Source organism: Onychomys torridus, chromosome 6, assembly GCF_903995425.1.
Source record: "Onychomys torridus chromosome 6, mOncTor1.1, whole genome shotgun sequence".
Classification (NCBI taxonomy): Eukaryota; Metazoa; Chordata; class Mammalia; order Rodentia; family Cricetidae; genus Onychomys; species Onychomys torridus.
In genome coordinates, this window is record NC_050448.1 from 112,959,588 (window position 1) to 112,980,411 (window position 20,824).

The following is a 20,824-nucleotide window of genomic DNA, read 5'->3' on the forward strand; positions in this document are numbered from 1 at the left end:
ACCTAGGGATGGCACCACCCATAGTGAGCTGAGTCCTCCCCACCAGTCATCAATCAAGAAAATGTACCACAGGCTTGCCCACAGGCCAATCTGATGGGGACATTCTCTCAGTTGAGGTTCCCTCTTCTGAAATGACTGTAGCTGTGTCAAGTTGATACAAAACTATCCAGCACAATTGACCTTTTGTCAACCTAATGCACAAACACATCACTGTGAAGCCATAACTTTTCTTATTGTCCCCAAGATATTATTAATATCAATATCACAACATAAAACATTCCAAGCTTTAAGTGTCTCAAAATCTTTAAAAATTCAAGCCTTAAAAATTCAGTCTCTTTAAAATGTCCCAAGTCAGTCAGGCATAGTGCTGAATGCCTTTAATTTTAGCACTCTGGAAACAGGGGCAGGCAGATCTCTGTAAGTTTGAAACCAGACCTACATAGAGAGACCCTATCTCAAAAAATAAAATATCCAAAGTTTCTATAAAAGTTCAAATTCTGTCAACCATGGGCACCTATAAAACAGAAAAATAAGTTCATTGCTTTTCTTATTCCAAGAGGAAAGAATCAAGGCACAGTCAAAGTCAGATCAAAGCAAAACCAAAGTCGCTCCCACACTGTAAAGTTCAGTGTCGGTGCTTCTGGGACTTACAGTCTTGTAGGCTCCAGTGAGTTTGCACCGGCACATGTAGGGAGTCTCCTAGACTGAGGCCAGCTCCATGTCACAGCTACTGCTGTCCTTGGTGATCACCTCCAAGGACACTAATTTCTGTAACTACCCTCCCCCTGTTTCCTCTCATGTACACACTGCATCATGGTACTTTCATTAGAAAGGGAGAGACAAGGTGCCTGTTGAGTACCAAGCACTGTGATGGTAAAACCTGGCTCAGTTCTTTTTGAATTTGTCTGTGAGGTTTTTTTCCTCTTGAGCTCCACCCCCCTTTCCATTTTCTCCCCCATCTCTTCCCAGTTTTGCCCCTAGTGACCAGCTCTCCCAGTTAGCTTACCTGTTGTCATGCTCTCAAGACACAGAATATGGAACACAACTAAAGTTATAAAATATTGTACAAAGAAATGCATGTTTCCTAAAAGACGAGCCCAGAGCCTCACCCATGCATGCTGTGTGCTCTCTGCAATTGAGCTCCGCTCCCAGCCCTTACATCTGCCTTGGCGTTGGGGATGTCAGGTAATTTGGTTGTAGGATGTTGTCATCTAGAGTTTGCAGTGTTCTCCATTCCCTTCAGTATTTCTCCGCTTTCCAGATAGGTTTTCAACACTCCAGACTTCAGTGTATAAGCCTTTGTAAAGACGACGTACATTAAGTAATCTTTAGGAATGGACTGATGAAAATTGGATATAACATGTCTTCTTTAATCCCTGTTACTACTTTTGAATGATTTATTAACACAGGACCCTGGATCTCTTTTAGAGTAACTCAGGTAAAATCTCGGTAGCCATGGTGTGGAGTGAGCTTGGCTTGGCTTCAGATGGGAGACCACGTAGCTTTGCTCTTGTGCTTGGCTAGATCTGCACTGTGCACTAAGATTTCTTACAGTGTTGACTCCTTAGCTGTGGCATGCTGTTGAGGAGTCTCTTCCACTCTTCCACTGCCCTTCACCTGCGCTCACCATGGGCTAGACTTCTGTAGCCTTGATAAACTCTGATGTGGACATTCTCATGGCTGGAGGAATTGTCTGTATACCAAAGAGAATGGCGCAAACAGCCTGGATAGGTCATCACACCAACAGATATTCCTTAGCCCATCCTAATAGAGAGTGACATCATGCTCTTGCTTGAAATTTATATCATACCCTTTCTTGTCCACAGCATAAACAAGTGTAAAAATTACTATGAAGTTCTTGGAGTTACGAAAGATGCTGGTGATGAAGATTTGAAAAAAGCTTATAGGAAGCTTGCTTTGAAGTTTCATCCAGACAAAAATCACGCCCCTGGAGCCACGGATGCTTTCAAAAGTAAAGTAACTTGTAAAACTTCAATAAGGTCTTTTCTAGAATGCACTTACAGTGTTTCAGAATGTGGGATTCTGCTTTTCTTCTGGTGCGTTTAGAAACCAACTTAAGGATGTCTAAAATCCTTTGGAACTTTAGTACTAACTTCCACCCCCAGCCAAGTCAATGCAGAATGGCTGGTATTCACAATGCTAAGTAACTTTTCTCCATAGCGTGTTTAGTAGTTTAGTGTAGTTTAGTTTGAGGAGGTAGATTAATGGTGTGCATTCACTTCCAGTGTTGACATCTGGCTCCAAGTCAACTGAAAGTGACAGTTTTAGTGCGTTTTTTTCCTGGACATGGTCTAGAACCAGGGTTTCCTAGACAGTCTGTTCTAGGGATGTTGGTATATCTAGGGATGTTTTTGTATTTCTATGACACCTGGTCAGGTTTTATGATGCTAGAGTTTAAACTCAGGGCCATGTACATATTAGACAAGCATTTGGCTGCTGAGATGCATCTCCAGCCCTGGGGTTTCTGAGCTCGGGTCTTGCTGTGCAACTCAGGTTGGCCTTGAATTTAACAGTCTTCCTGCTTTGCCTCTGAGTACTGAGGTCACAGGCAGGCACAGCCAGGCACAGCACAATTCTCCATTCTTTGTGTGCATTTCTAGTAATATGATCCCTTTTGTTTCTTCAAAATTGATTTCTTATCTCTAAGTTTTGGTGAGTTTAGTAAGTGTTCTATAAAATGTGAATAAATATTACGTAACTGATTTTGTAATTTTCTATTTTGCATGTTGTAAGAAAGAGACATGACTGTCTCTCCTCTCCGTTCCCCTTCCTTCCCCCTGTTTGCACATGCTTCCTTAACTTCACCTTTCCAGGGAAGCACTTTGGGGCTTCTCTCTGGCAGATAGAGTTGCTAGCAGCAGGACTCCTGTGCCTTGGGCTTATTATTAAATAAACAAATAATAGCGATAATTTCATATTTTGTTATGGTTTCATTGTAACAGTTAATATGTTATCCATAGTGAAACATGTAACTTGGTGATTGTTGATTCTTGTGAACTTGATATTACTCATAGAGCCAGTGTTTTGGTGGTTTCAGTAGCATGCTGGGGTCTTAGAATGGAACAAAGGGGGTACTTGTGTTTTAAATGTTCCAAAAAAGAAGACTTCATAAAAATACTATTAAAATTGTTTACAGTCCAGGCATTGTGGAGCACGCTTATAATCCCCAGCTTTCCAGAGGTAGAGGCGGGAGGATCACAAGTTTGAGGCCATCCTGTTCTGCATAGCAAGTTCCAGGCCAGCAGAGCTATGTGCTATAAAATTGTTTTTCTTTGCCCACGTAGCCGGAGAGGGAGGGAGGGAGGGAGGGGAGGGAGAATATTTGTTTACAGGACAGTTTTATCTGTTGAAGGAAGTTGCCAAGGAAATGCATTTGGGAATTGGTAATGTACTCCAATGAAAGCACTGCCAAAGCTGTGCTTGTGGAAAAGCACAGCGGAGTTTCCTTAACAGTGGCGTGTTGAAAGTGTAGGGAACTGGGGGTGAGCAAGAGGGCTCAGCAGGTAAAGGCACACCCACCAAGCCTGGCAACCTGTGTTTGAGTCTGGGACTCATGTGGTGGGAGGAGAGAACTGATTCCTACAGGTCATCCTATGACCTGTACACATGTATGCACACACACACATAAATAAATGAAATAAAAAGTTTAAAAAAAGAAATGATAGGAAACTGTATTTTAACAGTTCAACATTATGAGTTAAAATGGTTTAATTTAAACATTTTCTTGTCATCTTATGAGTCCACCAGACTCTGGTGGTTAGTTTCAAACCCATGACCACACAGGTGGCCCTGGTTACACTCAGTAAGAGATACAGTGTAGACTTTCCAGAGGAGGAGCATTGGAGAGGCTGGGGAATGCCAGTACTCAGCATGCATTCTACACGTGTATAAAAGTGTCAGGACAAATTTAATACAATTACAACAGATTTTCCTTTTCAAAGGAAAAATCCTTTTCAAACATTTGTGTGATCCAAATGTTTGTGATCACCTGGTGTTGTCAATAATTCTTCCTGGACTGGAGAGATGGTGCTGTGGTTCAAAGCATGATGCTCTTCCAGAGGACCTAGGTTGAAGTACTATCTTTAACTCTAGTTCTAGAGGATCTGACGCCCTCTTATGGTCCTCACAGGCACTGCACCCATGCGGTACAAGCACCCAGGCAAAATGCTCATACACATAAAAGTAAATAGTAGTAATCTTCCTGATGTTAAGAATGTTAGGTTGGCACCAGGTGTGGTAGTGCACACCTGTAATCCCAGCACGGGGGGGGGGGGGGGTAGAAGCAGGTGAAACAGGCACAGGAATTCGAGGTCTCCTTGGTTATACAGTGAGTCCAAGGTCAGTCAGAGCTACATGAGGAACTAGGTCAAAAATAACAAATAAGCCAAGTGGTGGTGACACATGCCTTTAATCCCAGCACTCAGGAGGCAGAGGCAGGTGGATCTCTGTGAGTTCAAGGCCAGCCTGGTCTACAGAGCGGGATCCAGGACAGGTAGGACTCCACAGAGAAACCCTGTCTCAAAAAGCCAAAAATAAAAAAAGAAAGAAAAATAATAAACAAACAACCTGGAGAAGTGGCTTAGTGGTTAAAAGCACTGGCTACTCTTCCAAGAGACGCAGGTTTGAGTCCTAGATCCCATAGGACGGCTCATAACCTATGTGCCGTCTATAGCTTCAGTCTGTGGTACCTGATGCCCTCTTCTGGCTTCTGTGACTACCAGTCATGCACAAGGTGCACAGATACATGCAGGCAAAAACACTTAGACACATAAAATAAAAGTAACTTTAAAACAAATAAAAAAGAACATTAGGCTGTCTATGGTTGTAGTGCTGTAACTGGGTGGTAGAATGTTTGCCTCGTGTGCACAAGGTTTTGTATTTGGTCTCTAGTAACACACACACACACCCTCAAAACCCTGAAAGATGTTAAACTGGTTTCTCCCACTTGTGCATCAAGGTCTCGTGAGCATTATTGGTCTTATAAAACCACTAAGAGTATAGGTGCTTGTATTGCAGTAGTTACTGTGGCCCTTTTGAAGCAGCCAACAACACAAATGTCCCAGACAAAGCCAGCCGTGCACTCAGTGAGGTCTCAACAATGGTTTTCAAGGTTGAGTGTTGTGTATTCATGGGTTAATGCCCTGCTTTGTAGAGGAGAAATGATACTGACGGATCAGCATGCTGGGAGATGATGCTCTCCAGGGAAAGGCTCACGCAGCCAGTATACGAGGTTATCTATACATCAGGATGCCAACTTACTAGCCCCAGTGAGATCAAGACTGGGAGTGACAGAAACTCCAAACTGTAACCCACAGATTTTCAGTGAGCAAATGGAGTTAGCTGGCTTGCAGCCATGGCAGCCTTCGTTCGTGATGCACTTCCTGAATATCTGATTGTATTCTTAACCAGCCTTCCGTTTGGAAATCTCACGCAGTTTCTCCTAAGCAGAGGCAATGTTTTAGTGTTTTCTTCTTTATAAATAATCTCCATTTATTTACTTATTTATGTGTGTGCGTGTGTGTGTGTGTGTGTGTGTGTGTGTGTGTGTGTTTGCACCTACATGCCTGAACATGTGTTCAAGTGTGCACACACACATATGTGGATATCAGAGGACAGTTTTCAGTGGTGGATTCTCTCCTTCCACCATGTGAGTCCTGGGATCGTGGCAGGTGTTTTGCCTGCTGAGCTGTCTCACTGGCCTCCACCTTGGTCTTTTATATGAAAACTAAAGTAGCGTTTGATCACACTGAAACACAATTTTTTAGAAAGTGGAAATCATTTGCATTTGATTTTCCTCATGAATGGAAAAATAAATATAATTAGATTAGGGGCTTAAGTTAAATGTTACATTTGTGTTTTGTTAGGCGAACAAATGTTCCTAAGGACAGCAGACTAAATGTGGCTCTTTTGTTTTCCATGACGCTTGTTCAGTTTACCAAAGCAGAGAAATATTTACTGTGCAGAAGAACTTTCACAATATACCTAAACATGTTTTTATAAATTATTCTGGTGACATGGATTCCCTCTGTTCTCGCTGACTTAAACACCGTTAAAGCAGAGCTGGACTTGAGTTGGGTGTAGCTCAGTGGTGCTTGTCTCTCATTCACAAAGCCTTTAGTTCATTACCTGCTGTCACCACCAAACACGCAAAACACAACACGACACGACACAACACAACAACACAACACGACACCACCAAACTAGTGCAGATTATCTTCAAAGACAGAGGTATGTCAGAGATGATTTGAATACACTGTTGCATTGTCAGCATATACACGAGTGTCATAGCAGAGGGCATTAGCCATTTGTTTCATAAATAAGTATGATCATGTGCTATGGCAAGTGCTAGGTTTGGTAGTTTAATATTAACATTGTAGACTCAAAAGCAAATCTTTTAGAACAAAGAAGTTAATTCTACCGTTGGGACTTTTTCTTACCTTAAGTGAGGAATTTGAGGCCCCCTCATCCCCACAGAATTTGTAACTCATAAAAGGAAGATTTGCTTCATACAGAACATTCGCAGCGTAGTGAAGCCTAAGATCTGGCAATTATTTTGTAGTTTTTCATTCCTTTTTTTTCCTTTTTATTTTCATTTAATGTTCATTAAAATTCCTGTGAGACCGTGCTTCATGGCACATATCGATAATATCAGCACTTGGGTGATAGAGGCAGGAAGATCAGGAATTCAAGGTCACCCTCAGATGCCTACAGGCCAGCCTAAGTTACATGAGGTCTGACTTAACCACATCTTCTCCCACAAAGTGAAATAGTCATGGGGCTAGTGTCATCCTTGTTTCATAAATGAGAAAATGGAGACTCAGAAAGATTAACTGGCTTATCCCATTTCTCCCAGGAGACTGACTGTAATTAAATACCCAAACAGAAAAGGATGACTGAGGAAAAGTCCGAAAGACAAGCAATGCTGGGCCCGTTTGTGAGAACTGTGATCTCAGGTCCTTGAGAGACTAAGGAGGAGGGTCTGCAGAAGGCAGAATGTGTCCAAGGCAGCGTAGGTAACTTATTGAGAGCTCCCACCCTTTATATTTTTAAAGAGCTGGGTACATAGCTAATTGTGCAGTACCTATCGAGCATTCATGAGTAATCTATCCCCAGTACCATAAAAGAGAAAAGAGGATGAAAAGTGAAGAAATGTTAGGATCAGAGTCATTGAGAATCATTCGTATTGTAGGTGAGAACTGTTTGTTGTGCTGTGTTTGAATTTTATGGTTAGAGAAGAGAGGGAAGGTAAAGGCTTGGATGCAAGAACGAGGCAGAGTAGTTTAAACACCAGTGGCCTTGAGGATAGAGTAGATAGTTTTGTCCTTGTTCCTCATATGAGGCAGATGAAAAGCCTGAACATTATACAATGAACAGGTCAAGTGGGCCTAGGAAGACTGAAAGGGGGTGAGAAGATCTGTGAACTCAGGGACTTGGGAGCAGTGTGGCAGAAGGCACCTGAGTGCTAGATCTGCCCCTACACATTCCAGATTAGTGATGGGCACTTAGCAACCCCCAACACCAGGAAATATGGAAGGAAAAAAGTAATAGCTGTTCCATAGTGTTCAGATACTACAGAAGAAACTGGCCTCACAGTGACCTATTCTAAACCACTTGCCCTTTCCATGAGGTAACAGATGTTCTAATCCCCTTAAGGGACAGTGATGGAGGAGGAGTTGAGAACTTCAGCCTCTTTCCTCCTTCCTTCCTTCCTTCCTTCCTTCCTTCCTTCCTTCCTTCCTTCCTTCCTTTTTTAACTATTTATTATGTGTAAGTGTTTTGCCTTTGTGTATGTACGTGCACCACGTATGTGCCTGGTGTCCTCATCAGATCCCCTGGAACTGACTTAGAGATGGTTGTGAGCCACCGTGTGGGTGCTGGGAACTGAACCCAGGTGCTCTGTAAGAACAAGTGCTCTTCACTGCTGCACCATCTCTCCAGCCTCAGTTTCCATTCATGTTGCCCAGTCTCTTCTCCTTTGCCACCCTTCCTCAGTGTCAGCGGGATGATGTGGGGGCCGCACCCCTGCTTCTCTGGAGGTGAACAACCATCCTCCTCCCCACTGGAGTGGCGTATTAGTTACTTTCACACCAGCTTGACCAAATACTTGACACCTATAACTTAAGGGGAGGCAAGATTTATTTGCATATATGGCTTAAGAAGTGTCTGTTATATGTAGCATGCCAAGGCTGCTCACATAACGGTAGCTAGAAAGCAAGAAAAGAGGTACAGGACAGAAGCCAGGATAAAATACAGTTCCAAGGCATGACTCACATGGCATACTTCCTCCAACTGGGCCCCACCTCCTACCTCGGCACCTACCGATAATGTCAACGTGTGACTCCTTCAGAGGCTAATCTGTGCATTCAGTCAGAGCCTTCATGTAGTTGTGGAAAGTCAGCACAGACACTGGCATGCTTTTCCAGTCTCTTAGGCGGTTTTCAGTCGAATCATGTTGGCAGTTTAAATTCCCCATCACAAGGGGTATTAGAGATGGCATGGTGACCACCATCCGGAAGGAATAAAGCTCACAGCATCAGTAAAACCACATGGAAAGCAGCCATGAGGCCCCTTCTCTTTCTAACCAGGAGACAACTATAGTCTAATAAGAGTCTGGAGACCCCATGTCTTCCAGTGTTAGTGAGGAACTCCCCACACCCTCACCTGCTGTGGATGATTGATTGATAAATAAAACGCTGATTGGCCAGTCGCCAGGCAGGAAGTATAGTGTAGGTAGGACAAGCAGAGAGGAGAATTCTGGGAGGTGGAAGGCTGGGTCAGGAGATGCTGCCATCTGCAGCCATGAGGAGCAGGATGTAAAGTACTGGTGAGCCACGAGCCACGTGGCAAGGTATAGATTTAAAGAAATGGGTTAGTTTAAGATAGAAGAACTAGATAGCAAGAAGCCATGGCCATACAGTTTCTAAGTAATATAAGCATCTGAGTGATTATTTTATAAGTGGGCTACGGGACTGCAGGGGCTTGGCAGGATCTGGAGAGAAGCTCCCCGGCTACATTCACCTCGTGTCATCAGAGTCAGGGGGAAGGGACCTGGATGTCTGTTCCTGCCTGAAAGCAGTGAGGTAGGTAGTGTCCCTACACCACTGGAGGAAGTTAAGATGCGACATTCAAGATGCAGAGCCTCACAACAGACAAATAACAGCAGTGCACCTGAAAATCTCTTGTTCTAAGAACAAGGACTCACATGGAACTCTGAAACTCAATCTGTTAGACACGTGCACATGGGGAAGACAGAAAAGTCAGAACTGCTTAGCTAAGATGTCACTGTAGCAGTGATACAGATGTTCTGAAGGACTGTAAGTGCGCTAACAAACAAGACCAGTGTGCTAACAAACAAGACCAGAAAAGAGCACAGAATCCAAACAAAGTGGAAGTTCATTATCAAAAGTAAAGATCTGAAATACCTACTAATGAATGAATGAAAGAAAAGGTAGAATGGGTAAAGAATGGACGAACTGGAAAACAGAAAAGTAGACACTTCCCGTCTGAACAACGAAGACCGTGACGGAGAGCTGAAGAGGCGGCCACAAAGAACATGAAGCTGTAATGGAGGATCCAATACTCAGGTCAGCGGGGCTCTGAGGATGGCGGGGATACAGGCCTGAAAGTGCTAACAATCAAAGTTTGCAAACTTCTCAGTCTGACCGAAAGATGCAAGGTTTTCTATATGAGAAGCTCAATGATCCCCGAGCAGTTAAACCAAAAGAAATCTACAGCAGAGACATCACAGTTAACCTTCTGGAGATTAAGACACAGAGTTGTCCTCTGACTTCCACGTGTGCACATTACACACACACACACACACACACACACACACAATAAGTTTAATAAAATTTAAGACATAAAAGTACAAGTGGGGCCAGTTGGGAAGAAAAAAGGATTAGAGGGAGTGGGTGAAGACAAGAGGGAGTGGGTGGGACAAGAGGGAATGGGTGGGGACAAGAGGGAGTGGGTGGGGACAAGGGAGTGGGTGGGGACAAGGGAGTGGGTGGGACAAGAGGGAGTGGGTGGAGACAAGGGAGTGGGTGGGACAAGGGAGTGGGTGGGGACAAGGGAGTGGGTGGGGACGAGGGAGTGGGTGGGGACAAGGGAGTGGGTGGAGACAAGGGAGTGGGTAGCTAATGGGGATGGAGGTGATCAAAATACAGTGAAACCCATTATTATGTATAATTAATGGATGCTAATAAAAGTTTTAAAATTATTTAAAAAGATGTGAAAGGGGATGGGAAGGGGACTCAGTAAGTGCCCTGAGTTTGATCCCTGGAGTCCATGTTAACAAAAGCATGGTTGGCAGCACACACTCAGAATCCCTGCTGGATCCCTGGGCCCACTGATGCTGAGTCCAGCTTACATAGGCGCTCAGGTCAGTGAGACTATCTCAGAATCTAAGATGGACTGTAGCTGACAAACAACGCCCAAAGGTTATATGGCCTTTACACAAATGCAGACACAGATGCTGGCACATGCACAGATCCATCCATCCATCCATATGCCACACAACACCACACACACACACACACACACACACACACACACATGAAGCGACATTTTGCTGAAGATGCTTTGCACATGGCAAAGGTATGAAAAGATTTCAGCATCACTAGCCACTGGAGAAATGCAGAGTGAAGGCACTATCCAGTAGTGCCGTGCACCTATCATAATGGCCCCCTTTACAGGTTCTGGGTACAGAGGAGGGATTATTCATGTATTGCTGAGGAGAAGTAAAATGAGAGCCATTTTGCAGAACAGCTTTGGAAGTTGATCAAAAAACTGATTCTAAGCTACCATACAACTGAGCAATGCACTCCTGGCATTTATCCCAGAGAAATGAACATTTACATCTATACATAAGCCTGTAGTAAAGGCATATAGGAGCTTTAGTGTAATAGCCCAAACTAGAAAGAGCCCAGCTGTCATTGAGGGGATGGGCAGTTAAGCCAACAAACAGTGCTATAGCTATACCATGGGATACTATGTAGTACTAAAAATGAACACACTTCTGACATGCAGATAGCTGGATCTGTCTGGCTACTATGCTCATTGAAAAGAGCCAGTTCCAAAGAGTTTCACTTATATGAAGTAATCCTATTTTTATATTGTGTTATTTATACAACATATATAGATATAGATATATTTGTGTGACAGTCTTAATATGTCACCCAAGGCTGGCTTTGTACTCATGATCCCACTGATTCAGTTCTCACATGCTGACATTATAGGCATGCATCCCCAATTGGGCCTTCAACATCCTCCAAATGATAAAATTAGAGAAATGGCCAATGTTGGGTTGTTAGCAGGGGTTGAAGAGAGGCAGGAATTGGAGGGCTAAGAGGACCCCTAGTGCCAGTGAAATGGTTCAGCTAGGGTGAAGGTGCTTGCCATGCTTGCCATGCAAACCCAGTCACCCAAGGTCCATTTCCAGAACCCACAGAAAGGTGCTCAGAAAGATCCAACTTGATCAGGTTGTAGCCATGGCCCACGTGTCCACAATACACATCATGCACACACACAGAGTGAAGAATTAGAACACCTGAAGGATGGCTATAGACTATTCTATGTCTATTGACTTGATGTCAGTTCTCCATTCAGGATATTTTGCTATAATTTATAAGATATTATAACTAGGAGAAATTAGGAAAAAGGTGTAGAGGATCTCTATTTTATATTTTAAAACTGTGCATGAATCTATAATCACCACAAAGTAAAACATTTGAAGAAAAAATTAATTGAAAGGTCTTTTTATGTGCAAAAAAAAAAAAAATGACAGTGAGGTAGAAATGACCTTTGTATAGTTTTGAACACCAAAATAAAATTTGTATTTAATCCTCTAAATAACAAGATGCTGCAAGCATTCCTGATTTTTGCACATGTACTCAATAAGTGAATAGTTCAAGGCTAGCCTGGGCTATCTTGTGAGACCCAACTACAAAACCAAACACAACAGCAACAGCACATGAGACTGTGCTGGACCCTTGAGCATCGCAGCAGAGGCATCGACAGCCCTCCTGTCACATGGGCTTTCTGTCTTAAGGAAAATAAGTCGATCAGAAATAAAACGGGTAGGAGTGTGCAAAATGAAGAAGGAGATTTCCATCGGAGATGTCTTGGAGTAGTCGATATACATATTATGCTGAATGACCTCAAACAACTTACTTAGCAAGTGAGCCTTGGAAGGTGAAAATACTAACCAGCAAAGTGCAGAAATAGTAGGTTCTCAATACATGATGGATACCACTGCAATTGTTTTGAACGGTCTTATTTGTAAGAGTGAACTTTTAATCCTCCTGCCTTAGATTCCCAGGTGCTGGGATTAAAATTATGTGACCTCCATCCGTGGCGTGTGGGTTGAACAATCTTGAATGGCTCATCTTGAGGACTCAAAGAGGGACTGGGTTTTAGAGGCCATGGTGCAGTGGTGCAGGGAGATAGATGGGGAATTCCTTTGTTTCCAAGGCAGTGGGAAGATTTGGCTAGCAGTCAAAGCTATGTTGAGAGATAACATGTGATGTTGCAAAATATACATATACCACTGAAAAATAGTTATCGTTTTGTGATTTTTCTCAGTTGGTTTCAACTCATATTTGAGTTGATGATGGTAAATGTGGGAGAATTTTCTACTGACTAAAGACATTGCTTTCCAATGCTGCTACTTGCTTTTTTAGAGATTGGGAATGCTTATGCGGTTTTAAGCAATCCAGAGAAACGAAAACAGTATGACCTCACAGGCAGTGAAGAGCAAGCTTGTAATCATCAAAACAACGGCAGGTTCAACTTCCACCGAGGCTGTGAAGCTGACATAACACCAGAGGACCTGTTCAACATCTTCTTTGGTGGTGGATTCCCTTCAGGTATTCCGGGTTCATCTTATTTCCTCAGCTAAACTTCCTAAAGATTTCCAGCGTTCTCATCTGGGCTTTGTTCTGTTTTAAGACAGAGTTTCACTCTAGTCTGGAACTCACTGTGAAACCTGGGCTAATCTCTAGTTTACAGCAACCCTCCTGCCTCTGTCTCCCAAGTGTTGGGGTTACAGGTTTAAGCATGAGGATCTCCCCTGTTTTTTCTACAGTGTTGGCTTCCTATCAAAGGAGGGATAACATTAAGGGTTCCCATTGTTACTAAGCCCGTCTTTTTCCTGGAGAATAATTGTAAGAGTTGAGAATGCAGATGACTTGTCTTATAAAAACTGAAGAAAAGGAGCATAGGCAGGTGAGCCTGAGGAGGTATTGTAGTGGTTACAGTTAGCGGAAGCATCTGGTACCCGGGTTGAGTGAGTGACATATGTGCCCAGACCGTTAATGCCAATGTGTGTAAAAGTCTTCATCTGCATTTTCACTGAAGTAGTCTGATTGATACATAAACTTTTATTACACTACAATAGGAGCAACCACGTAAACAAGGCTGACGGGAAATGTAGTTTTCCAGTGAATGAGTAGATCTTACAGTGCCGGCATAAGTAGTATGAACTCAGGTTTTCACTTACTGGGAGTTGTTTGTGTGGAGATGAATTCAAGAGTAGTTTCTTTAAGCTCTAGGCTTGTTTATGGCATTGAGTTAAGGTACTGAGTAAAATGTCCCATTCAAAATGAGAATTTGGCCCGAGAGCATCTCTTAGTATCATAGAGAAAGACAGTTATCATTGAAGGGACATTTTTGCAAAGCATCCCTGAGTTGTAAAAATACAAGTGAATGAACAAAACTTTAACCCGTGTTTTGACAAAATAGAATACATTACCTCTAAGAAAAGTTACTAAAACCTAGGAAATTTGACTGGAAATATGTTGGGAATAGTCAGAAATCTTTGAAGCGATAATTTTCTTCTTAATAGTTAATTTGCAATTTTCTGTTAGTTAAAACATGGTTTACTTTTGTCAACAACAGCCGTTTCTGCTTCTTCACCCCACTTGAAAACAAATTACTTTAATATATTAGCCTTTAAAACATTCATTAGCTGGGCGGTGGTGGCGCACACATTTAATCCCAGCACTCCAGAGGCAGAGGCAGAGGCAGAGGCAGGCAGATCTTTGTGAGTTTGGGGCCAGTCTAGGCTACAAAGTGAGTTCCAGGAAAGGTGCAAAGCTACACAGAGAAACCCTGTCTCGAAAAAAAAACAAAACAAAACAAAACAAAATTCATTGTAATGCTCTTTGGATTTCTAGATGTGTTTGATTTTTTTAAGTGCAGCAATCAGAATTTTCACAATAAAGACCTAAAGTTTGTAGGAACAATCACCAACAATGATGGCCCTTCATGTATGTAGCATTATTAAGGAACTCTTATCCACATTTTCACAAAGAAATTTAGAAAGTTGGGTATAGTAGCTCATATCTGATTTAGAAGGTGGAGGCAAGATCAGGCAGTAAACATTCATTGCTCAAAACAAACATCCATTGATTTTGTTACTTTTTTTAACTTGTTAATTTAACCTTGTTTTGAATTTTCTAGGTAGTGTACACTCATTTTCAAATGGCCGGGCTGCTTACAGCCATCAACATCAGCACCGACACAGTGGACATGAAAGAGAAGAAGAAAGAGCAGATGTATGTTTATAATGTGATTGCAAATCTCAAAATGACAAATTCTAGTTCAGGAAAGCAATTAGAATTGACTAAAAATAGGGCAAGTTGTTTTAGGAAATAATGAGTTTTCTCTTAGCAAGTGTTCAAAAGAGACTCAGGAGTCCTGGGAGAATAATGTAGGTGCAGGAGTAGAGGTCAGGGTCAGGGTGGTGGCAGTGTGGTCCTTCTAACTTGGTATTGCAAAATTCTGAAAAAGGTGTATCTCTAATTTGCATGTTCTGAAGGTGACTTCTTTTTATCGATCCTGAAAGATTTAGAAATGATGCTGCAAAACCTTAGTTAGAAGTACCTTTGCCTTTGCTTGGCTCTAATGCAGGCATACCTGATGGCCTGTACTAATTAAGCTCCTTGTGTGGAAAGCTGAATGGAAAGGACACTAGACTAAACAGAAGAGGCCTGAGCCCAGCTCCGGCATACATGGACTCCCCTGCTAAACCCAGGTGTCTCGGTGTGTGTGACAGGAGGGGCTTCCTTATCTCTAAAATGAGGTCAGAGGAGTTTGGCAGCCCTGGGGAGTTTGTATTTTAGGGATTATCACAGGAGGTTGATTTTATTCAGCAGGTTTGAAGGGACTGCCCTAGATGGCCACAGATGTCCTTTGTACCTGTAAGAAGAGTATATGGCAAGCACTGGATTGTGACAGTCGTGCAACACTGTTGTTCTCTCGTCTCTCTACAGGGAGGCTTTTCTGTGTTTATCCAGCTGATGCCCATTATTGTACTGATCCTCGTGTCCTTGTTAAGCCAGTTGATGGTCTCGAACCCACCTTACTCCTTATATCCCAGATCGTAAGTAGCTAAGTGAGATTTTACAAACTTCGGTTGTGGCTGTTTCTTTTCTTCCCTTGAAGGGTCCTTTGATGCTTTTAAGTGCCAACTCTTTTACAAGAAATATCTACTTTTAAAAATAGTTACCATAACTAGTCCACCGTGAGTAAGGACAAAAGTACTATGTTTGAATTTGAATTTAATGTAGTTAATATATTGACATGAAAGACAAAAAGGGAAAGGAGAAAATAATTGGTCTTAGGCTTGTGTCAAAAGGTGGGAAATAACTTAATAAGTGATAGGAAGATAAAGGAAGCTTCACCAAAAACAGTGTACTCTGTGAAAAGTGGTTTGAAGCAGTTTTCAAGAATGTAACTAATGCTGATGTTAACGTTAAATTACTTTTACTTTTGCTTCTTGATTTGCATATTAGGATGTAGTCTTAATTAAAATAATGATTGTGTATTTCTTTTGCAGTGGATCAGGACAAACTATTAAAATGCAGACAGAAAACTTGGGCGTTGTTTATTACGTCAGTAAGGACTTTAAAAGCGAGTATAAAGGAACACTGTTACAGAAGGTGGAAAAGAGTGTGGAAGAGGATTATGTGACTAATATTCGAAATAACTGCTGGAAAGAAAGACAGCAGAGTAAGTCTATCAAATATTTTTAACAGTTTAGAAAACCTTTTAGAGTCTTTGGAATTATTGTTGTAGATTTCACTACTTAAGAAGGGCAATTCTCGGTTTGGGGATTTAGCTCAGTGGTAGAGGGCTTGCCTAGCAAGCATGAGGCCCTGGGTTCAATCCTCAGCTCAAAAAAAAAAAAAGAGGAGGGCAATTCTCTGGTTTATAATTGGAATCCAGTACATGACTGAGCAGTCAGCCCTCTATGTTTGTGGCTTCCCTCACCCATGGATTCAGTCAGTTGTCAATCAAAACTATTCAGAAAAAGAGCAGCTGCATCTGTCCTGAACGTGTGCCAATGTTTCTTGTCATTGTTCTCAAAGCCATCCCCTGTAACAGCTGTTTGCATGACATCTCCACTGTATTAGGCAACCTTAGTAAGATGGAGGCAACAGTCACAGGAGCATATGTGTAGGATATGCAAACACAGATGTTTGTGTAAGAGACTTAAACATCCTTGTATCTTAGCATCTGGAAACCCTGGCATCAATCTAACATGTCTGTTGGGGGTTGATTGTAATGATTTTTTTAAAGATTTATTTATTATGTATACAGAAGAGGATGCCAGATCTCATTACAGATGGTTGTGAGCCACCATGTGGTTGCTGGGAATTGAGCTTAGGACCTCTGGAAGAGCAGTCAGTGCTCTTAACCTCTGAGCCATCTCTCCAGCCCTGTAATGATTTTTATACATGTAGCAAAACATAAAAATTGGCACAGTGTAAAAACTTGCTAAATGGGTTCTTGTCTTACTGTGTTTTTGTTGTTGTTGTTGTTGTTGTTACTGTTGTTGTTGAGTAGATAGCCTTACACAATGCTTCTTCCAATCACACATTATCTAGAAGACCAAGTTACTTGCTAAACTAGTTACCTTTTATCATCATAACATATTATTCAGTAAGCATTTAACACAGTGGCTTGTACCAGTCAGTGTTAAGTGTTATTTAGTATCTAGTTATGGTTTATTTTTGTTAGCATATGTCTTAGTTAGGGTTTCTATTGCTGTTAAGAGACATCATGACCATGGCAACTCTTATAAAGGAAAACATTTAGTTGGGGCTGGCAACAGGTTCAGAGGTTTAGTCCATTATCACCTTGGCAGGCAGCACAGGGGCATGCAGGCAGACATGGTGCTGGAGAGGAAGCTGAGAGTTCTGCATCCTGATTGGCAGGCAGCAGGAAGAGAGGGTGACACTGGGCCTGCCTTGAGCGGTGACAAGGCGCACCTCCTAATTGTGCACCCCCTTGGAGCCTTTGGGGGCCATTTTCATTCAAGCCGCCACAGCACACATTAAATATGCAGAGTGCTGTGTTTCATTGTGAAATTACTACATGTATATAAGGTATTTTGATCTAGTCACCTCCCATTTCCCACCTTGTTCCCCTCACACTCCTGCTGATCCCTCCCTCTTTTCTTCCTAGTGAATCCTTCTGTGTTCATCCCTCTGTCTGTCTGTCTGTCTGTCTCTGTCTCTCTCTCTCTGTCTCTCTGTCTCTCTCTTTCTGTCTGTCTCTGTCTCTCTGTCTCTCTGTCTCTCTCTCTGTCTCTCTCTGTCTCTCTCTGTCTCTCTCTGTCTCTGTCTCTCTGTCTCTCTCTGTCTCTCTGTCTCTCTCTCTCTCTCTCTCTCTCTCTCTCTCTCTCGTGTGTGTGTGTGTGTGTGTGTGTGTGTGTGTGTGTGTGTGTGTGTGTTTAAGTTCAATTAGGGTTGCTTTCGGAGCATGGGGCATTTACAGGAACATGGGCATCTTAACAGTGGTTCTGTAACACCACTGAAGAAAATCTCTTTCTCCCTCAGCAACCATTAACTGCAAATAGCCCCTCATGGAGGGGTAGGGCCTCATGATGTTCTCCCCCTACCAACTGTTAACTGGGTATAGCTCCTCAGAGAGGGGTGGGGTCTCCCCCTTCCTCCATGCAAAAATACTGATGGACCCAATGTCGTGGAGATCACAGCTACTGTGAGTTCATGAGAACATCAATGATATCATGCCTGGTGGACATCATTCCACAGCCCTCCAGCCTTTCCAGCTCTTCATCCCTTCCACTCTCCCTGAGCTTCAGAGGGGATGATAGAAATGCTCCATGGTGGGCTAAGTCTTCAGCAGTCACGTAGGCTCACTATTTTGATCATTCATGAGTCCATAGTAACCACCACCCATTGCAAATAGGAGCTTTCTTTTCAAAGTTGATGGCATGTTAGTCACTGGGTGCAAACAAGTGTTTAAAGACAAGTTTGTTGTATCCATTTAGCAAAACAACAGCATAGCTTCTCCAATTGGGCCTATGATCTCACAGCCACAGGTTTTTGATGAGGTTTACATTCCAGATGTGAATTATTTCCTGTGGAGCAGACCTCAACTCCAATCAGAAAGTGGTTAGTTACCCCGTAACAACCATGGCACTATTGTATGATGAGCACATACTGCCTAGCAGATTAGTAGGCCAGCGCCCAGCATCCACAGCTGAATAAGACTGTTCCTAATAATTTTTCATCAGCCTGTATAGCTCCTTTTGTCATTATGAAAGTTATCAGGGAAGATCAATTATAGTTTGATTCACCTATGACCAAACCATATAATATGTTCATTATCATCCTGACAGGCAGAATTATGGTTATTTTTTTCAGGTTGTGTGGGGGCAGTGTTTGCATGTATGTGGAGGAATTCTGTATTTTCCAGTATTTCCCTGTGTGTGAAAGCACACACAATGCTGGCACTTAGGGTGCTGATGCAGAAGGATCACAAGTTTGAGGCCAGCTGGGACTATGCAGTGAAACTTATTCTCATGAGGAAAAAGAAAGCGGAGGAAGAGGGGGGAGAAGAGTTTGCTTTAATTGTGTTCCTTTGCGGGGGGGGGGGGGGGGGAGACACGGTTTCTCTGTATAATCCTGGCTGTCCCTAGAACTTGCACTATAGCCCAGGCTGGCCTCAAACTCAGAGATCCGCCTGCCTCTGCCTCCTGAGTGCTGGGATTAAAGGTGTGCGCCGCCACCGCCCGGCTGAAGTTATGTTCTCAACTGTTGGAATTATCACAAACCACAACAAACAGAGCTAGGGAAGTCCTGGTTTTCAGGAGATGTTTAATAAAAGGCTGAGAAGGTATTCCAGAGCAGTGCCTTAGCCACTGGGCTCAGGGGGGAAGGGGAAGGGCTCTGGGAGGAGATGGCAGGGCTCTAAGCTTACTCCTTGTTGGTGCTGGTTCTGTGTGCTAAGCTCAAAGTAAAGTTACATGAAGAAAAGGCCTGATGGCTGTGGTGGTGCGCACCTTTAATCATAGCACTCAGAGGCAAAGGCAAGAGGCTCTCTGAGTTCAAGGCCAGCTTGGTCTACATAGTGAGCTTTAGAACAGCCTGGTCTGTTTAGAGACCCTGCCCAAAAAAATTTTTTAAAGAAAAAATCTGAGTGAAATAGTTTATAGGGATTATACTTGATTCTTTTTTTCTTTAAAGTCAGTTCAGAAAAATATATCTGTATATATATGAACTTCTCAAAAGTGTTTTTTAAATTTAAGCAACTAGGGTGATGTACTTTGTTATTAACTATCGAACATTTTGTACGCAGAAACAGATATGCAGTATGCGGCGAAGGTGTACCGTGATGAACGGCTGCGGAGGAAGGCGGATGCTCTGAGCATGGACAACTGTAAAGAGCTGGAGCGGCTGACCAGTCTCTACAAGGGGGGATAAGCTGGGAGTCCTACCCACGCCTTTCCATGTACTCTGTCTTTTCTGTAAATTTCATTTCGCCATGAAGCCGAAGAAGATTTGATTAAAGACTAAGCTGAGTAGTTGATTTCTGAAATCTTGGACTGTTAATGATCTACTGGCTCATTTCAACAGTAAGAACTGAAAACTAAATATTTTAGTATGCTTCTGCAATTACTTTCCCTTTAAAATCTTACATGATTCCTTATGATGTCTGGAGAGGATTGTCACACCTGTAGCAATTGCCAGTTTTAGTGATTCTCCATTATTCCTTTGCCCTGTAAATATTTTTAGAATGATTTTGTGTATATAGGAGCGCTTGCCTTTTATTTAAATTATTTTAGCATTTAGTTCCATGAGACATTTCGTTTAGGGTGATGGAATAAATGTCTATGACACAGTCACACTTCCCATTAGGTGACTGGGTGTGTGGAGTTTAAACAATGAATTTTTTTTTTTCAAAAAGGAAAAACAAAACTTTATGTAAAATCTGATATCAATGTAGAAGGAATTGGCATTTTTAATAATGTTCTTATATTCCAGAGTCTGTAATGAGATAAATGAACTGGTGTATACTATCAGTGTGCTCTTTAGTCTTATGAAATGCTAAGCCATACATAGGAACAAAATGCTGTAAGATAGATTTTAAAGAAAATATGACGATAAATATTATGCTAAATGAGTTTTCAATGGTAAGTTGCAATTTTTCCATTTACAATTCCGGTAATTAAAAGTTAGCCGCAAATGTTCATTAATGTGTCTTTCAAGGCTACTGAAGTTTATGAAGCAAAAGATGAACTTTCTTCCCGTGGAAATTCAGTTTCATGGAGTGACTGAAGCAGGACCCCAAAGCAAATGGATTCTTCTACAAATAAGTAATAAGAACAAAATGACCACTAACACCCAGCTTCGTGCCTTTACAAATTGGCTGGCTTACTTGATGGAGCATTATCTGTTGGGCCACACACAGCCCTGAGCAGCAGCTAGAGCAGTGACTGACAAAGTTATCATCAGCACCACTTACCACCAGGCAACTCATCAGCTCTTTAGAA

At 42.3% G+C, this 20,824-nt stretch overlaps 1 protein-coding gene across 2 annotated transcripts in view; it reads left to right on the plus strand.

The window, feature by feature from the left end:
* The window catches only part of Dnajb14 (DnaJ heat shock protein family (Hsp40) member B14), a 42,005-nt gene extending 21,484 nt beyond the window's left edge, over window positions 1-20,521 (plus strand). For both annotated transcript variants that reach the window (XM_036190990.1, XM_036190991.1), the window contains 6 exons: window positions 1,827-1,972; window positions 12,702-12,887; window positions 14,482-14,576; window positions 15,294-15,403; window positions 15,860-16,032; window positions 19,630-20,521. In XM_036190990.1, the coding sequence (XP_036046883.1) occupies window positions 1,827-1,972; window positions 12,702-12,887; window positions 14,482-14,576; window positions 15,294-15,403; window positions 15,860-16,032; window positions 19,630-19,754 (835 nt within the window). In that variant the 3' untranslated portion in view covers window positions 19,755-20,521. The remainder of the gene's footprint in view (window positions 1-1,826; window positions 1,973-12,701; window positions 12,888-14,481; window positions 14,577-15,293; window positions 15,404-15,859; window positions 16,033-19,629) is intronic.
* The last annotated feature ends 303 nt before the right edge of the window (window positions 20,522-20,824 follow it).